This window comes from Mastigoproctus giganteus, chromosome 5, assembly GCF_048544385.1.
Source record: "Mastigoproctus giganteus isolate SK-2022 chromosome 5, ASM4854438v1, whole genome shotgun sequence".
In the NCBI taxonomy this organism is placed as follows: domain Eukaryota; kingdom Metazoa; phylum Arthropoda; class Arachnida; order Uropygi; family Thelyphonidae; genus Mastigoproctus; species Mastigoproctus giganteus.
In genome coordinates this window covers 142,055,019-142,079,154 of record NC_143579.1, presented here as the reverse complement: position 1 = coordinate 142,079,154, position 24,136 = coordinate 142,055,019, and the positions used below count along the sequence as shown (strand labels likewise).

Genomic DNA, 24,136 nt, shown 5'->3' with positions numbered 1-24,136 from the left:
TGCCTGTGCTTCCTGTTGAACATCATGCAACACAGCAGCAACCCCCAAGGCAGGGTGTGCTGGTCCCAAAGGAACTAGTTGTTGTAGGTGACTCTATTATCAGGGAAACGGGGAACATATTGTGCAAAAAGGATAGATGGAACAGGAGCAGGGTATGTCTGCCAGGGGAAAAGGTTGATGACGTTGTTGGGCAGATATTATCCTTTAAGGGCACAAAGGGTGATATTGTTGTACACGTTGTCAATAATGATATTAAGAGTAGGAGACTGGTAGAATTACTTAACAAATACAAGATGATGCTGAAAAAAAAAAAAAAAGCCGTGAGTTGAATTTGAAAGTGTCTGCAATTCTGCCAAACACAATAGGAGAGCGTATATGATGAGAGCCTTGTCGATCAATTTGGCCCTGGAGAGATTGTGCAAGGCTCAAGGGGTAGAATTTTTCTCAGTCTGGTCTGTGCTTGTTAACAGGAGAGACTGCTTCTTCAGAGATGGGATACACTTAAATAGAAAGGGTGCAAGAATATTTGCTGATGCAATCGAGGCAGGGTTAGGTCGGAAAATTGCTAGCTTGTGGGGATACACTGACTAATAGACTAACAGTAGCCACTGGCAGAGGTAAAAGTGATTCTTGCACTACTTCTATTGAAATGAAATTCCAGGACTGCTGGGAGCCATAGTGGAACAAATAAATACATGGGCTGTGTTAGGATAACTAACAGTAGAAACGGGTGCATGTATACTTGCAAATACACCAGTGCTTAGGAATAAAGTTAATAAATTCGATGAGCTTGAAGTGTGCTAGTCAAGACATCAAAAGCAGATATTGTTGGGATATCAGAGACATGGTGTTACACAGACATAAGCATTGCAAAACTGGAATTTGGGGTATACAATGTGTACAGAAAGGATAGACAGGACAGGAACGTAGGAGGGTTATGCTATTAGTTGAGAAACACATAAAATCTATGGAAGTGAATCTGTGCAATTGATGTGGCATTAGCACTGGGAAAGGAAAAATGAGAGTGGGTGTGTGTTATAGACCTAATGAATCTGATGAGTATAATGAGTAATTGTGCAGAGAAATAGAGTGGGCCAGTAAATCAGAGTGTCCTATAATGAGGGATTTTAATTTCCCGGATGTTGACTGGAATTTGTGTGTTGGTCACTCACACACTAGCAAGGCTTTTGTGGATTTATTTGATGATTGTTTTCTACAGCAGCATATTCAGGAGACAACTAGAGGGAGTGATACTCTTGATCTGATTATCAGTAGTAATTCTTCATGCATCAAGAACTTGTAGATAAAGGAATCATTAGGTGGCAGTGACCATACCGTGCTGAAGTGGGATTTACTCAAAGAGGTAACTACCATCAAGGGTAAAGGGAAGGGTTTTTGCTTTCGTAATTGTGACTACTGTGGTCTGAGACAGTATTTAAATTCTATGCGGTGGAACCATCTGATGCCGTTATCAACAGCAAATTCCAAATGGGAAGCATTCAAAGAATCTTGGAAGCTACTAGGCTTTTCATACCAACAAAGAAATATTGTTTGTGTTAGGCCTAAATGGATGTGAGATGAACTAATTAGACATGTGACAGAGAAGAAAAATGTGTGGGATACATATAAATTAACATGTGACACAGAAGCCTAGAATAGATATAAGCTGGTCTGTAACTAAGTTACAAAGGAGGTTAGGCAGGCGAAGGCAGATTACGTGAAATCTTTGGCAAAGGTTGCAAAGAAAAACAGCAAAGAGTTCTTTACTTAAGTAAACTCTAGAAGGAAGGGGACAAATCAGATTGGTCCACTTGATATCGATCGTTTAACTGTTGATGATCCTGTTCAGGTAGCTAACAAACTAAATGAATATTTAGCCTTGACATTCACACATGAGGAGTTGTTCAGAGAGGGAAAGCCAGAGGTATATTCAACTCTGGCAGTAAGCTAGATAATCTTGTAATAACTAAGAGTAAAGTGGAGGAGAAATTGTTGAAAATAAACATAAGAAAGGCACCTGGGGTAGATGGAATCTATCCAGTTATATTAAAGGATGCGGCAAAGGAAGTAAGCAAACCCTTAGCCATAATTATAAGAACTTCCCTGGGCTCAGGAGGTACCCATGGACTGGAGATGTGCAAATGTGACCCCAATCCACAAAGGAGGATCAAAAGGAGAGACTGGTAATTACAGACCTGTTAGTTTAACTTCTGTTCCAAGGAAAATAATGGAGGCACTGGTTAAAGAAGCACTGCAGGATCATCTAGACAAGATTTCAGTTATAGCTTGGGCACAGCATGGGTCTGTTAAGGGGAAGTTTTGTCTGACCAATTTGATTGGATACTATGATGATGTCACAAAGGAACTGGATGCAAAGAATAATTTTGATATCACATATTTGGATTTTAGAAAGGCTTTTGATACTGTTGCACCTGGAAGGAATGCTGCACAAATTGGAGAAGTGTGGTATTGGAGGCAAATTGCTGCTAATGATGAAGGGATGGTTATATGTGAGAAGACAGAGATAGGTAAGCAACGGAACTGCTCTTCGTGGTCTAATGTTATTAGTGGAGTCCCTCAGGGTTCAGTGTTATGTCCATTATTGTTTTCTGTATTTATAAATGATATTGATGATGGTATCATCATCATCAGCCATTTTCAATCCACTGCAGGATGAAGGCCTCTCCAGCAACTTTCCAGTTCCTTCTGTTTTGAGCACTGGCCATCCATTTACTACTCAAAAACTCATGAATTTCATCTATCCATCTCCGCCTTTGTCTTCCAGGTTTTCTTCTAGCTCCTCTTGGGTACCATTCTGTTATTTTCTTAGTCCATCTGTCATCATGTCTTCGAGCTATGTGTCCTGCCCAAGACCATTTTAGTTCTTTAGTTTTGATAAGAATGTCCTTTACTTGAGTTTGCTGCCTAATCCATGTGTTTCTCTTCTTATCTAACAGTCTGATTCCCAATATAATTCGTTCCATTCTTCGCTGTGTAGTTCTTAGCTTCTCTTCCATTCTTTTGGTGAGTGCCCAAGTTTCACTTCCATAAGTCATGGTGGGGAGTATACATTGATTCATTATTTTACGTTTCAGACAAACTGGGACATTGCTCTTCAGTATGTGACTATATTTCCTGAATGCTATCCATCCAAAATTTATTCTTCTCTTGACTTCCAGCCATTTATCATTATTACAGCTAATAACTTGTCCCGGATAAGTATATGACTCGACCTTCTCAATTACTGCTCATTCAATCATTATTTCCCTTTCCGTGGCATACGTGTTCATCATTACTTTTGTTTTAGCCATATTCATCTTTAGTCCAAAATCCTTACTAACTGTGCATAACTGATTAAGATTTTCCTCTAATTCTTTGGGATCGTTGCTTATGACCACAATGTCATCTGCAAATCGTAAATGGTTTAGGTACTCTCCGTTCACATTGACTCCTTTCTGCGACCAGTCTAATCTTCTGAAAGCTTCCTCAAGGGCAGCAGTAAACAGCTTCGAAGATATTGTCTCCCCTTGTCGAACTCCTTTCTCGATTTTAAATTTGCTACTGTCTTTGTCTAGTCTAATAAAGGATGTAGCACTCTCCTTTATTTTCTTCAAAATCATAATATATGGAGTATCTATGTCTTGTCTTTCCAGTGCCCGAAACATTGCCTTTTGCTGTACGGAGTCAAATGCCTTTTCATAATCCACAAATGCCAGGCATAATGGTGTTTTATATTCATTTGCTTTCTCCATTAGCTGTGATATTACGTGAAGGTGATCTATAGTTGAGAATCCTGTCCTAAAGCCAGCTTGCTCTTTTGGTTGATTCTCATCAAGTATTCTTTCTAATCTGTTAGTAATGACCCTTGTGAACAACTTGTAGATGTGGGATAACAAGCTAATTGGTCTATAATTTCCAATTTCTGATTTATCTCCTTTCTTATGCAGCAAAACTATGATTGCATTATTCCACTGCTTAGGCATCACACCTTTTCTAATGCACTTTGTGAAGAGCCTTGCCAGTTTTTGTATTATGTCTCTTCCTCCCAATTTTAACATTTCTACAGTAACTTCATCTTCCCCCCGGGGCTTTCCGATTCTTCATTTTCTTCAATGCATGTTCTACCTCATCAGGAAGAATATCGGGTATGTCGTATGTGTTGCTACTTTGCAATCCAAGTTCCCCACTGCTGGTATCATTCCCTCGCTCCTTGTATAATTCTCTATAGTAGTCTTCTGCTATTTGAATTATGCCTGCTATTTGAATTATGTTTTCCCTTAATGCTTTTTCTACTTTTCTTGTTTTAAATCTTCTTATGTCCTCTCTGAGTCTCTTTGTAATGGCTTTGCATAACTCAGTATACTCAATTTTCTCCCTGTCAGTGTTTTTCTTGCTCTTCATTTGTCGTATTTGGTTCATCACGACAAGTGTTTCTTGACTAATTTTTTCTTCTTTGGATTTCTCTTTCCCTATAGGTTTAGAGAGAGAGAGAGAGAGAGAGAGAGAGAGAGAGAGAGAGATAATCTTTATTACCCTTCACGGCCATAAAGCTAAGGGCTTACAGTTTCCCAAACTTCCGGGAAAATTGAACAATTATTTACAAAAAGTTAATTTTACACAGAAAACATATTATAATACAAAGGAGAGAACTCCTTACGAGAGTTAAATCTGATTGAGCTGCCTTAACATCGAGATAAGAGCACCAGCTCAATCAGACAGGAACAGATGCAAAGTATACATCAGTTGTTAGCGAGTCTTGAGTAATATGTTCGTATAGTGACTTCCTAAGTTATCCTGCATCCTTGGTGAAGATGAATACCATGAATCTTTAGGTAATTATTGTTTTTTACGTGATTTTTTTCTTGCCTGTACTGTATTCATATTTGCCGCCTTTGCTTGTCTCAATGCCCGGATGTTAACTCCTTGGTTACTAGCCTTCACTGCTCACTAACTCTTGCTAACTCTTGCCCACTACTGTATCACAAGGTCAAGCAGTTGCATTGTGTTGGGAGTTATTCGCCAGTTGACCCCCCATATTGCAGGACGTTTACAACTCCGACCTATTTACGCTCCTGCTCTACTTATGAGACTGCCTTCGGCAACAAGCTGGAAGAAACTTGGCAATCAAGCGTTTGGTTATTTGTCTGCTATTTGCTTGGCAACGAAGTTTTGGAAATTTTCAGCTTTTGCCTGGACAACGCTCTCAACAGACCACTTTTACTTTGACTACTAAACACAATTGTAAAAACTCTTTTTCAACCCACTCGTAATCCTTTTATCTGCGCCTAAAATCTGAAAATGCCTTTAAAGCAAGATCACCCAAATAATGAAAGCTGCGTAATTTGTGGCATTGTTCCGGACGTAGCTATAGAATGTACTTCCTGTCTCAAGACATACGGAAGCGAATGTCTTGCGTTGGACCTAAAGAGGCTCGGGAAGCAGCGACGGAAAGTATGGCAGTGTCCCCCCTGTAAGGGAGAAAATTATATGCAGTCACTAGGAACAACTGGTGAAACTTCTAACAACGACGTTAACCAAATTTCGGATTCACTTGAGCACAGGACCCAACCCGCACCTGAAGTAGACACGGAAAAACTGAGATCGTCAGATTCACATGTGGAATTGACCCCTGACTCATTACTGGCAAAACAAAATCTCATCATGCAAAAATCAAGTAGTTCCCAACAGGATAACATCCTATCAACAGAGATCTCAGCAATAGTTAATCAAGCATCACTCGAACACAGTCCACTCTTTGTCTCGCTCCTCACAAATATCGAGACAACTCTATGTAAGAAGCTATTCCCAATTAATAATATCCTCGCAGACCTACTGCTTGAAAACAAGCGACTACGAGAACAAAATGAATGCATGCACAAAACATTGGAGGTGTTGGGAAAAAACTTTGATGACCTGAAGCATTCTGTTTGTGATCTTGCTGTTCAAACTAACCATCATGAGCAGCATCCTCCGGACGGACACGTTCATGCGAAACCGAGAGCTCCTACCCAATCCACCCCATCTTTATTATCACATGACTCCCCTCCATCCCCCATTCTTACAAGATGTGAGTCTGAAGTTGTGTGCCCTGAAATCACAGCAGATGCCAGCGAATACTCTGGAAATACTGCCTCCCAGAAGATCCATAGAAGTCACCAGGAGCAAAACCTGCCAAATTGCACCTTTTCGCGATCACAAAACTTACATATGGGGTCCTCGCGCTCGAGACCGGATAATGCTCTGGCTGCGGAAGTACATCGCAATTGTGGCTCCACCTCAAACAACGTGAGGGGTAACCATTATACAGGGACTACGATTGTATCTAATGTAAAGACCCATAGAGACACTACAACGTATGCAATGATTGCAAGCCAACGAACAAAAGAACAAACACTGACCCGTAATCCAACTCTTAAGGAACTGAGCCCCAATCTGAAAGTTATTGGAACCAATTTGCACTTCAGCAAGATGCAAATTACGAACACTAGAATGAGGGACAAGCAGATGCGTAATGTCTTCATTAGTAGGCTCTCCCCTGCTACCTCAGCTGATGATGTGGAAAACCTTCTTGCTGCATTCAAAATGAATGGTAGAGTCACTAAGCTGTCCACGAAATATCCCACCTACGCCTCCTTTAAGATCGATGTAGCTGATGCAGATTTTGAAGCACTCTTCAATCCTGAAATCTGGCCTGCTGGAGCTCTTGTTATGCCATATCTCGGGCAGCGATATAGAAGTAATGGAAAGGACTCCCACCAATGGTACCCTGATTCATAGCAATCCCAGATCTTCTTACCGCAACCAGAATCACAGAACACCAATATGCCGATCCCTGTGCTCGTCAATCCTAGACACACCCTGCTGAATCGAGTAGTGCCATGTCAGAGACCACCCGTCCGTATCAAAGTACCCAGAGTACCTGCCTGCACCATCTTTTATCAGAATGTGCGTAGTCTTAGGAACAAGCTTGATACTATGGAGCAAATTCTGCTCCCCGGACATTTTGACCTGCTCGCCATCACCGAAACCTGGCTGAATGATGATGAAGAATTCCTAGCGGCAGCTGCCCCAGCTGATTATGGGGTCGTATTCACATCTCGGATTGCACGCAAGGGTGGAGGCGTCGCAATATTCTACAAGAAATCCGCTTTAAAGCTATTGGATAATAAATCCAGTAACTCTCCTAACTATGAAGCAATCCTCGTTACGTTAGGATACAACTTCGTGACGTTTGACGTCTGTGTGCTGTATATACCCCCAAAGCCGTCCCAGCAAATCATCCTTGAAGTTTCCAACTGGTTAATCAATCAGCTGCATCCCACAGCTTCTCACTTAGTTTGTGGTGATTTCAATTTACCTCCTCAGCTATCCAATCTGAAAAAGGATCTTCTGGCACACTTGAGATGTGCTGACCTACAACTTATTAATGAAGCTCCAACCAGGAGGAATAACCTCTTAGATCTAGTTCTAGCCTCTTTCCCCTGCACCCTTGATTACATTACAGAAACGTCATTTGACTCTGATCATGTCCTGATACATATGACCGCATATCTGCCAGCCCCCAAATTAGAAGCCAGAAGGACAACAACAAAGGTTGACATCACTAGCCCCAACTTACTTGACGTAGATAAGTGCATCAGAACTGCCTCTCTCATTCCCTGGGTGGCCTTAGAGACTTGTGACCCAGAACTAGCTGTGAACATTCTCACAAACTGGATCAACACGGTTGCCAAATATGCTGCCTCTAAAAAGATCACAATCAGTCCATATACAAGACTTTGGTGGAATTCTGAACTCAAAATGAGTTTCCAGCTGAAGCAACAGCTCCATCGCACATGGAAACAGTCTCAAAACGTCAATGATCCTATCGTTTATTCAAGGGCACGGGCTCAATTTAATCGCCTGAAATCTGAGGCAATCAAATTATACGTTAACCGTGAGCTGGCTAAAGGAAAAATTCCATACAAGAAAGTGAACCCTCACTTTCCTTTACAACTCGATCCTGAATTGTGGCTCGATTTCGTCACAAGATTTAACCGTAATCCTATGCCAAACTCAGATCTAGCTCTACTAACAGAGCCCATCCAGCAAGAAGTGTTGAACAACATTCAGATTACAAAACAACAGCTGATCGTAGCCATCAATTCTCTACCTGCCTCGTCAACCACCGGTGATGATGGAGTCCCCAATTCATGCTCAAATGTCTAAGTCCGTACATTATTCAGCCACTTTTAATTATCTTCAACCAGTTACTCTCGAACAAAATTTTCCCACAGCAGTGGAAAAACTATCTCATCAAACCTTTAGCCAAAGTTCAGTCGCCATCGAAACCTAAACACTTCAGACCCATCTCCAACTCCTCCAGCCTACTGAAGCTCCTGGAGAAGGCCTTACTCCCTATCCTCACTAAGCAGATCTTGCCCAGTAATCCAGCCCAAATTCACTACTCCCTTCCAAACAGATCAACGATCACCAATCTGCTAGCCACCACAAATACTATCTTGTCAGCATTGGAGAATAGGCAGGAACTAGCTGTGACTTACTTAGACATTGAAGCTGCATTTGATGCCGTCCAAGTAAACCAACTTCTCACTCTCCTGGAATGCCACTTCCAGATCACAGGGAACATATTATGCTTTCTCTCCTCTCTTCTGAATAACAGAGTTATAAAGCTTCATACAGGAGATCGCACCCTTACTAGATCCGTCACCGCAGGAGTCCCACAAGGAGGGGTCCTTTCGGGCCTTCTGTTTTCATCCATTATCTTCCCACTGGTTGCACATTCTCGATGTATACTGAGCTATGCGGACGATATCAAGATACTCACTCCCATCATCCCCGGTCAAGACCTAGATCTGGTAAAAGTGGAAATTAACAACACTCTCACCACAGTCACATCTTACCTCTGCCAGTTTGGGCTCAAGATCAATCCTGCTAAGTCCGAATTCATGGTGTATTCATTGAAGCAAACTCCTTCTCTCCAGCCTTCGGTCGGCAACACCCTCATCCCAATTGTGTCCAGCCATCGTGATCTGGGCGTTGTATTCGACCCAAAACTTCGATTCAACGCCCACATAGACATGCTCCTCACACGTGCTTCAAGACTCCGGTGGATAGCAAAACAACATCTCCTTCATATCACAGATAAAAAGATAACCGTGAGGTACATAAGAACAGTTATCTTTCCACCTTTACTTTATGCTGCTGAAATTTGGGCGTCAGTGGCACCGTCAATAAAGAAACCACTCTTTGCCACAGAATTCTGGCTCCTAAAGTGGGCCAACAGGAAGCACAACCTTCCAGCTCTGATTCGGACCACACAGCTTGCCAACTCTCTCGGAATTCCACGGCTTCCCACCTTAGTCGACGACCAACGCCTCCTAGCAAAAGTCAAGATGTTAACAGGCATAATGGCAACACCTTCATTCTGGGATACCTGTGGCTGGAGGATCCCCCCTGCTGCCCTTAGGGCCAATCCCGAGCTCCACTCGCATTCAGCACGACTCCATCTCTTGGACAGGTTCCTTCCTGAGCAGATGCTCAAGCAAACCCAGGCACTGGACGCCGACCTGAACAAATTCGCTGCTGACCGGACTTACCGGAAAAAAATTATGACGAGTAGGACTAATCAGCAATGACTGATGTATACTTTGCATCTGTTCCTGTCTGATTGAGCTGGTGCTCTTATCTTGGGCTTTATCACTTTCAGAAAGTTGTGATATTCCTCGTCGATATCTTGGTCCTGAGCAGTCTGCAGAAGCTCAAACTTGTTCTTAAGTTCCAGTATATACTGCTTTTTCTCCTCCTCTGTTATTTCAAAGACCTTTGTATTATTTACTCGAGTCAATTTTTTCCTTTCCTACATCTATATCAAGTGTACATCTTACCATTCTGTGATCACTTCCAACATTTACCTTATCCAGGACTGTAACATCATTCACAATATATCTTCTGTTAGTGAGGATGAAGTCAATTTCATTAGTTGTTAATCCATTTGGACTCTTCCATGTCCACTTTCTGTTCACCCTTTTCTTGAAAAAAGTGTTCATTACTGACATTCCTTGAGATTCTGCAAATTCCACAAGTCTTTCACCGCTTTTATTTCTTTCACCAATTCCAAAATTTCCTATAGTTCCTCTTTCTGCACTGTTTTGCCTTTTTCCAACCTTAGCATTGAAGTCTCCCATAATAATAGTGTAATGGGTTTTCTGCTCATCTAAAAGACTCTCAATTTCAGTTTACATTTCTTCAACTTCTTCATCATCATCATGGCTCGATGTTGGTGCATAAATCATTATAATCTTTAGCTTGTACCTCTTAGAAATCTTGAGTATTAGTCTTGACACCCTTGGTGATGTACTTTTGAATTCCAAAATGTTGTTTTTAAAATCTTTATGGATCAGAAAACCAACTCCACCTTCACTCCTTTCACTGTTTCCATTGGTGTACAGCAGATTTCCACTTGATAAACTTATAAGTGATTCATTTCTTCTTCTTGTTTCAGCCAAACCGATGATATTCCAATTCACATTTTCTAATTCCTTTTCCAGCTCTAATATCCTGTCTTCACCGATGAGTGATCGTACCTTATAACAGGCCAAGTTCAATTTCCGTGCATGGCAGCCTGGTCGTACCCAGAGATTCTTAGCACCCTCTGCTTTCACTCTGATCCTCTCGCTGCCGTAAGATGGAGAGTGAAAGCTGCCGGGGATTGAGGGCCATTTGTATTGTTGTGCTCTCATTGCTGGAGGGTTTGGTCTTTTCCTCTTCACGCTGACCAGGCGTCTTGAAGAGAACAACTCTACACGTTCGTTGCCACCTAAGTGACGTAACAGGGCTTACCATCGAGAAGGTGTGCATGAGTGGATTTTAGGGAGGCAGGCCAACCGGACTTCTCCTAAATCTTCTGTAATAGAGAGATATTGGATCCATCAGTCTTTTAGGCTGAGTGTCTGATAACACACAGGATACCTGTTCCCCTCTAAGCCCCCTCTAAGATGATGGTGTATGAGGCTTAATATTCAAGTTTGCAGACGATACGAAGGTTGGCAGGGTTGTTAATGACACTAATGACAGTACACTGGTACAACAGGATCTAGAAAAATTGAGCAGATGGGCTGAGAGGTGGTAAATGAAGTTTAACATCAACAAATGTAAATTACTACATATGGGAAGCAGTAATCCCAGAGTAACGTATCATCTCTGTGGTACCAGACTGACAGTGGTAGAGAATGAAAGGGACCCTGGGGGTAATTGTGCAGGCAGATATGAAGTTTTCTGAACTGTGCAGACAGTCTGCAAGAGTAGCTCATGGTGTTTTGTCAATGATATACAGGAATGTTTCTAGCAAGGATAAGGAAATGAATATTCCCTTGTATAAGGCAATGGTCAGGCCAAATCTTGAGTACTATATACAGGTCTGGAGGTCTCATTTTAAGAAGGATGTAGAGTTGTTGGAATGAGTACAAAGAAGGGCAACAAGATTAGTGAATGGAACAAATGCTGCTCTTACAAAGAAAGGCTTAAGTTTTGCAAATTGCAGTGTCTGGAGTCTAGGCACCTGTGAAGTGATCTGACTAAGGTGTATAAAGCCTTGAATGGTTTAAGCATGCTCAATGCGGATGGGATTCTTCCTCTTGCTCGGAATAATTGCCTGGGAGGGCATAAATTCAAATTGAGGGAAGATGGTTGTAGGATAGATGAGCGGAAGTTTGCCTTTAGCCAGCGGGTGGTTCATTGCTGGAACAAACTTCCATCTGTCGTCAAAGTTAATAGCTTAAATAGATTCAAGGCAGAACTTAACATACATTTGGTGCGAGTGGATGGGTGAAATAAAGTTTTTTTTTTATTTTTATTTTATTTTTGGCTGATGCTGTATAAGCTTGCTTTCTTGCATCATGTGCCTTTGCTAATGCTAATGTTTGCGGGGTGATACTGTGTGCCAACCTCTCATCAGATTAGTTGACATCCAGAATCGCTGCGGAGACTGAATCTACTCTCATCACTAAAGAATACTTTAAGTAAAGATTTTGTGGTTGTAACCTTTTGAAATAGTGTTGTTCCTTAAGTTTTGCACACCATATATAACACATTAGCTTAATTTTTATATTGACATTTAACAATTCCTTATAGCATTGTATATGGGTGTCGTCAAGGTTAAGAAAACTAAAACCCCAGCTCATGTCTTTTCTTTGTAATGAACTTTGAAGATGTAATAAGAAGTTTGCAGGATTATCTTGTCCTTTTTGTTTTAGTGCCCAGGAGGGTTTAAGCTGCTTTAATTAATGCAGTGGTCTTAATGAAAACAATAAACTTTGCATTTGAAATAACTTGCCTTGTTATTGCACTCGCAAACAGGTGACCTTATCAATACTATATTTGATCATTTGTTTAATAGTTGAAACACTGCTATGATGACATGTTTCTGATAGTAACTGGTTTTGTTTCCTTAGATATGGCAATATTGAGATAAAACAGTTGTGAAGAAGCTGTCTGATGTGAATTGGCCAAACAGAGTATGAACTCAATAGACCTTCAAAGTTATAATACTGAAAAATTCTGGCATAGCAGTGTCTTATCTTTTTAACAAATGGCCAATTAATTTTTTTTAGTGAGGCCATTATGTTTGAACGTAGTGTAATACCGGACAGCTTGTTGCAAAGGCAAATTTGTTCTACAGTAAGTATCAAGATCAGTCTAGTTTAGACAGCAGGACCTTTGCTATTAATAAAAGTCTGATTCAGCATCCTGGAGAGGGCAAGGTAATGCAATGGTATCTTTCTTGAAGCAGTCACTTGGTGGTATCTAACATAAGTTCACATACAGAAGCATCCTAAAATGTATACATTGTTATATTATAGAAGTATTATTTCAATTCCAAAGTCTAGATAAAAACAATAACAAAAAAATGCACTACTTTTTTTTTTCAATACTTTTCTGTTTTTTCCCCCTTCTGATAAAAATTGAGAAATCTGTTGCTTTCCCGAAGTCAATTTAGCAGCACTGATAGAGTAATGGTTAATGTATAAAGAAAATAATTATCAAATATCCATAACTGTCTATTGTTGTCCGTTTGTTTTGCTTCTAGTGCATTCATGATTTTTCAAAAAAAAAAATGTTTTAGGAAGTTTTTCAACGTACTTGTGAATTAAAATAGATTTTATTCTTTTAGCCATTGCATTTTCACTATTGAATTGATTCAAGTTGCTGATGTTCAAGAACCCTGTGTTGCTAGAATAAATAGGTATGTATTGATGAAATAAAATTTTATCGGATTCAGAATATATACCGGGTGGTTATAAAATCAGTCTCCCTATTCAGGAGACTCTAGTCTCAGAATGGTTAGAGTTACCACTGTGAAAATTGGTGGATATGTCATTTAGGGTTTGGGGAAGCGATTTGTAGAAGAAAAACATTAGTCCAAATTTCTGCCACTAGGGGAAAAACGGTGCTGCACATATGTAAAAGTTTTCATTTACTTCAAGGCACGCTGCTTACGCAAATGACATCCTGTTAGATAAAGGCAGAAAGTCCAACGCCACTGTCATTAACCATTATGGCTCTTACAAAAAAGGACATGCTCTTTTAGTTAAACTGTTCTGCCAGAATAATAGTAATGCTAATGCAACACTGCGTGAATATCAGAAACTTAAAGGTTTGTGTAAAGGATCTTTGACGTCAGTGCGGCTTCGAAAACTAATAAATAAATTTAGAGCGACCGGGGGAGTTAGGTGTAATTCCAGGCAGGGGACGACCACATATTGGAACGGAGGTTGTGGATGAAGTGCCGATTGCAATGGTCAGAATGCGAAACACTACCAGTCATTACTATCAGAGGTGTGTCAAGAGACTTGAACTTTCTTAATCTACTGTATGTAAAATGTTTCAAATAATTTTACGCTGGTTCCTGTAGAAGATTCACCTAGTGCAAGAACTAAAATCTTGTGATCAGCCACAGCGAATAGACTTTGCTCTACGATTTCTGGCCTGTACGGAACCTGATGATACATGGGCTTGAATGATCTTGTGGTCTGATGAGGCACATTTAACTCTTCATGGGGCTGTAAATGCACAAAACTGCCGAATATGGGGAACTTCTCATCCATTTGCTGCATGAAAGACCACTACAAAGTCTATATGTTAGAGTATGGTGTAGATTCCCAGCAGAGTTTATAATTGGACCATTTTTTTTTTTGTGGAATCTACACCTCATAGCCCCTTAATGTGTATGATAACTAGTGCACGGTACTGCATTCTTCTAAGAGATCACATTATTCCCACTCTGCAAGAAAGGCAATGCTTGGAGTCTGTAGTGTTCGTGCAAGATGGTGCCCCTCCCAACTTTGGTCGACAAGTGAATGAACTGCACTGCTCTATTCAACATTCGGAAATGATCCTAGAGATAGACCTTCCTGCAGTTCTGGCCAGCCCTATCAGCAGATCTCAATCACTATGATTTCTGGCTATGGGGATACCTGAAAGACAGAGTTTACCATGACGGCATATAGACACTTTTCGATTTGAGAGCAAGCATTAAACAACATGTAGCCAATATCTCCAATGAGATGCCACATGAAACTGTGTCTCACGCAGGCCTCAGTTTACAGAATGTCATCTCATGTGAACGAAAGAACATAGAACAATATCTGTAGATTTCTAAGTTCTTATAATAAAATCTAATCCTAAGTTAAGTATTCCCTCTGATGTTTACAGTGTCAATTTCTTCCTGGTAGTGGGAATTTGAACTAATTTTTTTTCTTTTACAAATTGCTTCCCCATACCCGAAATGATATCCCTCTGATTTTTACAGTGCTATCTCTTATTGTTTTGACACTAGGGTCTCCTGAATAGGGAAACTTATTTTATGACCACTTGGTGTGTATATATATATATATATATATAATTATGAATAAAAATTAAAATTAAGTAAAGAAAGAAAATGGATTTGAATTTGAATAGAGATAAAATGAAATATCAATAATATGAATTATGGATCAGGGACACTGCAAGAGCAAAGGTACCCTACAACCATAATGTATATATAGAAAATTATTTTAATGTTATGTGCAAATCTTTAATTTAACTTATGCTAATAATGAAAATACCGTGTACCCTGGGAGCGATGTATGTTGAATAAAGGGGGGAAGAACGGAAAAGAGTAACGTTATAAACAAAGTGCGAATTTTGAAAAATGCAAAAGAGTAACGTTATAAACAAAGTGCGAATTTTGAAAAATGCAAAATTTGAAAAGAACGAAAATAGAAATAGCAGATTATTGAAAAGAACGACCAAAGTAGAAATAGCATTGCAGTATCTTTCATAATTTCTGTGTCTTCTTCAGAGGTCATCCACCTAAATTATGAAAAAGAACAGCAATACTCTTACTTCTGTTTCTGACATGTTCTGTATGTCAAAAAACACGTGTACGCGGACACGTTGTAAAAAATAATTAATAATTAATAATTAATAATAATTAATTATTTTTTACAACGTGTCCGCGTACACGTGTTTTTTGACATACAGAACATGTCAGAAACAGAAGTAAGAGTATTGCTGTTCTTTTTCATAATTTAGGTGGATGACCTCTGAAGAAGACACAGAAATTATGAAAGATACTGCAATGCTATTTCTACTTTGGTCGTTCTTTTCAATAATCTGCTATTTCTATTTTCGTTCTTTTCAAATTTTGCATTTTTCAAAATTCGCACTTTGTTTATAACGTTACTCTTTTCCGTTCTTCCCCCCTTTATTCAACATACATCGCTCCCAGGGTACACGGTATTTTCATTATTAGCATAAGTTAAATTAAAGATTTGCACATAACATTAAAATAATTTTCTATATATATATATATATTATAATATATAATAACATTATATAATATATATTATAAATATATTATAATATACAAGAAAACGTGGAGGAGGAGGACATATCTAAAGATGAATTCAACACATACTTAAAGTCCTTTAGCAATAAAAGCTCCAGGAATTGACAATGTACCTGCAGAGCTTTTAAAATACATTAGAGAAAATCTGAAGAAAGCCTTATTTGAACTGATAAAGATGATATTTAAGAATGAGTGTGGCTGGAGGAATTCTGCACGTCAATCGTAATCCCCATACCCAAGAAGATGATACCAACAGTACCCTAAGACTACAGAACTATGTCTTATTACCCATGCATCCAAGATTCTGCTGAAAGTTATTAAAGTTCGTATGGAGAGTCATATTGAACAATTTCTGGATGACTCAGAGTTGGGTGAGAAAATGTATAACATGGGAAGAAACTTCTATGTGTGTTTTGTGTATTACGAAAAGTTATTTGATAGAGTAATCTGGAGAGAACTGTTCCTATTGTTTGAGAAAATCGGATGCAAGAAAATTATTGGATTGATCTTTGAATTATATAGAAGACAAAATGTGGTGATAAGAGTGAGGGGAGAACTGACAGAAAAAGCTGAAGTTAAAAATGGAGTAAGACAGGGATACTTACTTTCACCTGGTTTGTTCAATGCTTTGCTGAAGTGATAATTAAGGAGGCACTTGGAAAAAAGAGGTGGTGGGTTAAAATAGGTGAAAAGCACATACAGGCTATTAAGTTTGCAGAAGATCAGGCCATACTAGCAGGTTGCCCTACTACACAGCAAAATATGTTCAAAAGACCATAAGAAAGTGCTGAAGTATGGATTGAAGATAAACGTAACAAAGACGATGATTGGTAAAACATTAATTCCTTTCTGAATTGAGATCAATGGAGTAAGAATAGAACAAGTAGAGCACTTTAGGTACCTGGGACAGTTATTTGCACAGGACATTTCATGTCAAACTGAGATTCAATCCAGAATTGCAATGGTAAAACAATCTTTCAAGAATAAACTGTCGTGATTGCACAGATGTCGCAGGAAATTAGGAAGAAGATAATAATGATATAGCATTAGTTGAGGCATATGATACGAGAAAGCAAGCTTATATATAACAAAAACACCCTTCTCATTTCACGCATCTGGTCACTCCAAATGTTTGTTTAGTCAACCTTAAATTTATTTCAGCTATCAGCTTCCACAACAACAGATGGAAGTCCTGTTCCAGCAGTCAAGTACCCACTGGCTAAAGGCAAACTTCTGCACATCTATTCTGTTACTGTCTTTCCTCAATTTGAATCTATGCCCCTCAGGTTCCTAATCTGAACAAGCGGAAGTATTCCATCAGCAGTGAGCCTGCTCAAACCATTCAAGACCTTGTATACCTCAACCAGATCACCTCACAGGTGTCTAGTCTCCAGATGCTGCTACTTGCAGAACTTAAGCCTCTTTTGGTAAGAGCATCCCTTTGTTCTTCTCACCAATCTTGTTGCCCTTCTTTGTACTTGTTCTAGCAACTTTACATCCCTAAAACGAGGCCTCCAGACCTGTACGCAGTACTCAATGTGTGGCCTGACCATTGCCTTATATAAGGGGATAATCACCTCCTTGTTTCTGCTAGCAAAATTCCTATATATCATTGACAAAGCTCCATTACCTACTCTGGCAGCCTGTCTGCACTGCTAAGAGAACTTCATATAGAACTGTACAGTTACCATTAGGTATTTTTCATTATATCTGGTCAGTGGCACTATATGCAGTTAGTACACTTGCCCTCCAAGTCCTAGAAGGGGGAGTCCTGCCCCTCAACCTAGAAATTATATGTTGTGGAATGACGTACTACCTGACCAAAGATTACTCTACACTCTGGGGGAATACACCATCAACCTAGCAGAGAATGGAAGAGAAGAAAGGACCAGACTTGAGAATCATGTGCAGCAGGCATGGCAGGAAAGGTGGTCTGCCTCAACAAAAGGGGGAAATTACCAGGAAATTCTTGCCTTCAGTCGGACGTGTGTATCCTAGCGCCTCCCATTGGTTCCACCCAGGCCTGTTTACAACGTTTCTCTTGACGTGCCATGGTGCCTTCAATGGCAAATTAATTTATTTATGAATAACGGATGACCTACATTATGTACAGCTGTGACTATTATGAGGACCTCTACTGTCAACTTATGACGGAACTCGCATATCTACCAACAGGACTGGAGCATCACCTTTTCGACTTGAGGTAGGAGTTCCTGAGCTTCACAAAGTAGGCACCTCTGTAGCCAGGTGGGAAGGAGCAGCAGTGCGTAGCACACGCTTCTTGATTAGACTGGGGTTTGAGCCCGTCACCACCAAATACGGAGGATGCGGAAAGGTCAGGGAATGACCACCGCATATCCCAGAGCAATATGGCCTTAGTTGCTAATTCTCCTAAAAACCAAATAACAACCTTCACAAAGTTTGCACAAGAGGCTTTTCAGGGCTGTGGACCCTAAATGCTCTTTATCAGAACTAAAGCCAATAACTGAAGGAAAGAAGGCCGCTGTAGCCTAGTGGTCAGGCGTGCAGGTGGATAAGTATATGCGCCTTGAGTGACCGAGGTTCAAACCCGTGACTGCTGAATATGGTGCTGTTTCTTGTATTCTGTCTATCTTGCGAACTCCTCTGACTATTTGGTCATCCCTGAGTATAAACAGAAAATTTATTTTATTTATTTAATTGAACAGAAAATGGAAAGATTGAGCTAACCACACTAAGGACCTTCAGCAACAGGAACAGGACCGCACACGGAATCAATGCAGTCCACTGCTCACCTGTCTCAAGATCCCTCTGCGGCGGAAGACACCAGTGATCACCAAGTTAGACTTGACTCCACACATCTCCTGAACCTGACACCAGTAGCTTTGACCTCTGAGAGAAACTCACCGGACATGACTATTGCTGCAGCTTGCTCCCAAGGCCGTTGCCTTCCCCATAGCAGTACACGCTTGCATGGTACTTTCTTCCTACTTCCTGGTGGGGGTGAGTCTATTGTTTCCTCCCCTCCCCTCCACCCCATTTTCTTCGCTCTGGTGGGGCATAGGCATACATCACTGACCATCTGTGGTCACCTTCTCTATTGACCCCACCTCTATTTTATCCCCCCCCTCCAGTCTTCAGTCCTCCACCCTCTCTCTAACTTTGCAACTGTGTCTAATGAAACCAAAGTTATTCCCAACTCACACTCAAAAACTTAAGTCAACCATGCAACCCTATTACCATTCGGCCTACCCCCCTTTTAGCGTGAATTATAATAACTTTTATTTTTTTATTTTTTTAAGTCCTAGCCACTGAAATCTCAGGAAATTAGGTGGCAGGACCTGCCAGAGTAAATATAACTATACTGGGTGTACCTGGTCTGCCTCCATGGGGCCAAGTGTGAGGAATGGTGGGGCCCAACAGCTAAAAGGCCAGATGAACAATGGTACAGAACATTACACATCATAATATGCACACAGAAGCAGGTTTACATTTCAACAATCGGTATGGTTTTAAGCAGGGCAACTCTACAGAGGATGCCATGCACCACCCACCGACAACAGTTAAAAACCCAGGGGAGAAGTATATGCTGGAAAGCTCTATTGACTTTGCTGGGGCATTTGACTCAAGTTGGTGGCCTGGAGACTCCGCCAGGCAAATGCCCCACAAAACCTATATAAGGAAATAAACAGCTACCTTACAGACAGAAGTGTCTCAGTGCGCAGACAGTTCCAGGAATTGACATGCCCTGTAAATAAAGGCTGCCCGCACAGTTCAACCCTTGGTCCTTTCTTCTGGAACATTGTTCTGGACGAATTTTTGGCCTTGGATCTGGGCCTTGTGGAAAGCCTGGCCTTTGCAGATGGCATGATTTTTCTTGTGAAAGGTAACGAGCGAGTGGTTGTAGAGCAAAGATCAAATGCTGCCCACTTGCAGCTGCAGGAGTGAGCATAAATCTACATGCTCAAAATATCGCCTGAAGAAACCAAACAAATACTTCTAAAGAGCAATTTGGATGTAAGAAGACATCCACAAATTAAAATTAACACAACTACTATAAAAATAGTTACAGAACTAAAATATCTTGAAGTGGTCTTTGATTCTAAATTAACTTTTTATCCCCATTTGACCTACTTGGTGAAGAAAGTGAGAACTTATGCAGGTATGATTGCCAGGATCAGTATATCAGACTGGGGGCTCAAAAAGAAGACCCTGGCAATCATATACCATGCAATATTCCTACCTGTTATCACCTGTTGAGCTGGTGCATGGTTCATCCGGTCAGCTGTAGTAAGAAACAGGAATAAATTTGAATCGATACGAAGGACAATACTTCTCACCATTACCAGAGCATGTCGCACTGTGACCACACCTGCGGTACAGTTGCTGGCTGGAGCCCTCCCACCTTACCTGGAAGTAGTAGTAGCAGTGGCATTTGATGCAAGAAAGCAAGTGTATGAGCTTATGCAGCATCAGCCAAAAAAAAAAAAAAAAAAAATTACACCATTCCCTCCAAATCCCTGTCCAGTTCCTCCTTAAATTTATTCAACCTATCAACTTCCACAACGACAGATGGAAGTTTGTTCCAGCAATTAACCACCCGCTGGCTAAAGGCAAATTTACGCACATCTAATCTACATCTGTCTTTTCTTAATTTGAATTTATGTGCCCCCTTAGGTTTGTAATCTGAACAAGTGAAAGGATCCCATCAGAATTCAGCGTGCTCAACCCATTCAAGGCCTTATATACCTCAATCAGATCACCGCGTAGGCGCCTAGTCTCCAGCCACTGCAATTTGCAGAACTTAAGCCTCTCTTGGTAAGAGGATCCCTTCATTCCCCTCACCAGTCTTGTTGCCCTTCTACACGCTCAAGTAAATCTACATCCTTTCTAAAATGAGGCCTCCAGACCTGTATGCAGTACTCAAGGCGTGGCCTGACCATTGCCTTATACAGAGGGATAATCACCTTCTTTTCCCTGCTAGCAAAATTCCTATATATCATTGACAACACCCCATGACCTGCCCTGGCAGCCTGTCTGCATTGCTCAGAAAACTTCATATCTGACTGCACAATCACTCCCAGGTCTTTTTCATTTTCTACCACCTTAAGTGTAGTACCACACAGTTGGTACGTTTCTCTGGGGTTACTTCTACCCATATGCAGTACTTTGCATTTGTCAAGGTTAAACTTCAGTTGCCACTTCTTAGCCCATCTGCTCAAATTATCTAGATCCTGTTGCAGTAGCACACTGCCATTACTGTCATTAACAACCCTGCCAACCTTTGTATCATCTGCAAACTTCGACATTAAGCCTGATATACCTTCATCAGTATCATTGATAAATAAATATACAAAACAACAGTCGACCTAACACCGAACACTGTGGGACTCCACTAATAACATTAGTCCAAGAAGAGCAGCACCCATTGATTACCACCCTCTGTCTTCTCCCGCTTAACCATCCTTTTATCCATTGTAGCAGTTTACCCTTAATACCTTAGTAGCCAAAAGAGGCTTGTATTATTGACTTAAAAAGGGCATACCCACAGAATTTCTGATAGCCCATGATATAGCCAGCACCTTCAATGCTGAAAGAAAAAGAATAGTCACAAAGCTCCATGAGCTATGGAAAACAAAATGGGAGCAGGAAACCAGAGGTCTAGTTACCAAAAGGTTTCTGCCACAGGTGGCAACGTTCAGCCCAAAGCTGCCTAAGTGGTATTCCCCTGGACTTTTTACAATATTCATACCGACAGGTCACGGCTCCCTAAAAGCAAAACTTAACCTCCTTAGGACTGACTGATTACTTGTGACGAGAGTGAAGACTGGGTACACGTTCTATATGAATGTATAATTTATGACATCATTCCCAGAACATAGCTAATAGCACAGATTGGTCCCCTTCCAAAGGAGAAGAACATTCATTCATTATAGAAGAGGATTGTAAACCTTTAACAACCTTCACACAGAAGGTATTCGAAATGCACAGAACTATCCAAAGAATGGCAATTCAGTCACCCAGCAATTAAATAATAATCAGTAGTTCAAATTGCCCATGTCTCCCACCACTCCTCCCCACCTTGCCTTTCTCATACTTCGCCTGGTGGGGCTCATCCCCACTGACCTCTTTGAGGGCAGTGGGGACGAGCATCCTTCCTTCTACATGTTTCATCTCCAGTCTCCCCCCACTCTAAACCGACTGAGTACACCCCTAGCAATGCCACCATTCTAATCAGCGTCAAAAAATTCAACCACTTTTCTCGTAAACCTCTTTCGGCCTTTCCAAATTCTAATGTTCACCCTCCCCCCCTTTTTTTTTGTATAGGCCTTGCCACTGAAATTCTTGGAAAATGGGTGCCTGACCTGCCTCCTCATTGCAAAGTGTGGGTAACGGTGGGTCCCAATAGAGGCCCAATAGCTAAATGGTCAGAGAAACAACAGAACATAACACTACACAACAAACCATTCCCCATACACTTTTTAAATCTCTGGGTTCCACAGAGTTCTGTGTCACTTACAAAGAATACAACGTGGAGATGGGGGAACCCCATGGTGCCGTGAGACAATAACACACTTTACACTTATCCATACACTTTTAAATCTCTGGCCTTTATAGTGTACTCTATCACACGACAATATATACTATGTGTCCACGTAGTATATATTGTCACCAGGGGTTACCCCCATATGCAGAGGTGTATGGGGGAAAATACCTGGTGCCATTTGATCTGAAAATACTTTATATGCAGCAGAGAGATGGTCTAACAGACAGACAGAGAGAGAGAGAGAGAGAGAGAGAGAGAGAGACCTTCAAGATGTGGTGCTGCGCACGATGGAAAAAATTAAATGTACTGAAAAAGTGTGAAATGTGGAAGTATTAAGACTTGTTCAAGAACAATGGAAAATTCTGGGTAGAATAAGATCAACTAGACTCAAAAGGGTGGTCCATGTGATTCAACATGGTGGTTTGCTTCTGGATGCAATGGACTGTGGAGGGAAAACGCCCTAAGAGTCGACCAAAAAAGACATTCATCATGAAATTGCTCTTTGAAGCAGGACTTTGAAATTTTGAGCAGCAACTAAAACAAATGGCACAGGAGGGAACGATGGTGACATCTCATCAAAGGAACTGACCAATCACAAGACTGAATTACTGATGATGATGATGATGATATATATGTGAATAGGTAATGAATGTGGCAAAGGGAGAATAGGTAGTCTAACAAAACTGCAAGTTGAAATCGTGGAATAAAACAAAGGTACCTATAAAATAAAATTATTGTAAATGTACTTAATGCTGCAGATTTGATAATTTTAATGTCTCCTTCAAGGGTCAGCCCTTAAAACCATGGGAAATACAGCAAGAAGTAAGGCATCTGTTTCTAACATGATATATACATAGCATGTGGTAGGTACAAAGAAATCAAGTTATAGACTGAGCGTATATGGAAGCCAGGTTAAGGGTAGCGGTTAATATATGGAATTCTAACATATATTTCATGGCTGACCCAACAGAGGGAGCAATAGGAGAAAGGAGGAAAAAATAATAAATGCAAGGAGTAAAATGCAATAGCAAAAGCTAAAATAAGATGAAATTAGGGGTTGAAGCAGAGGGTCAAAGACACTAGTTACTGTGATACCATGATGGAGTCAGTGTGGACCATATGGCGTAGACCAATATGCTGCAATGGAAATGAAGAAAGAGGTACTGTCTCTCGTCAGACTAAATGTATAGTGTTTTATAGTGAGCTCAGGTGTTGGAATGCAGTAAGTCGCATGAGATTAAAATTGCTTAGTGTGATGGGAAGATCGGCATTAAACATGATGAAGCAGTATGTCTCAGGATAGTGGAGAAAAGATAACTGTCAAAGTAGCATAATGTAGACACTAAACTTTGTACAAGGCGAAAAAAGCAAATTATAGCAGAAAAATAGCATCTTGATATAGCATTTTTTTCTATTTTTCTATTGTAATTTGCTTTATTTTTCTGCTATAATTTGCTCTTTTTTTTCTATTTTTACTTTATACTATTTTACTATTTTTCTGTTATATACAGGCCCTCCCTGACTTAGGTAATAATTGATTTATGTAATTTCAACTTTATGTAAGTTTTTGCCGGCCAGTGCAAACTGCAAAAAAAAAAAAAAAAAAAAAAAATACGGAAACCTATTTTGCATCCCATAGGAATAGATGGATCCCATAGAATAAATGGAGGTATTGTGAAAATATAATGTAAACCCAATAACACAGTTTTTTTTTTTTTGTT

The 24,136-nt window shown here is 40.4% G+C and overlaps 1 protein-coding gene across 1 annotated transcript in view; it reads left to right on the top strand.

The window, feature by feature from the left end:
- Positions 1-24,136, top strand: part of LOC150085739 (kinesin-like protein KIF20A) — a 1,052,004-nt gene that overhangs the window by 279,356 nt on the left and 748,512 nt on the right. Inside the window, exon 7 of the mRNA XM_090374670.1 lies at positions 13,172-13,243. Within this exon, the coding sequence (XP_090230796.1) occupies positions 13,172-13,243 (72 nt within the window). The remainder of the gene's footprint in view (positions 1-13,171; positions 13,244-24,136) is intronic.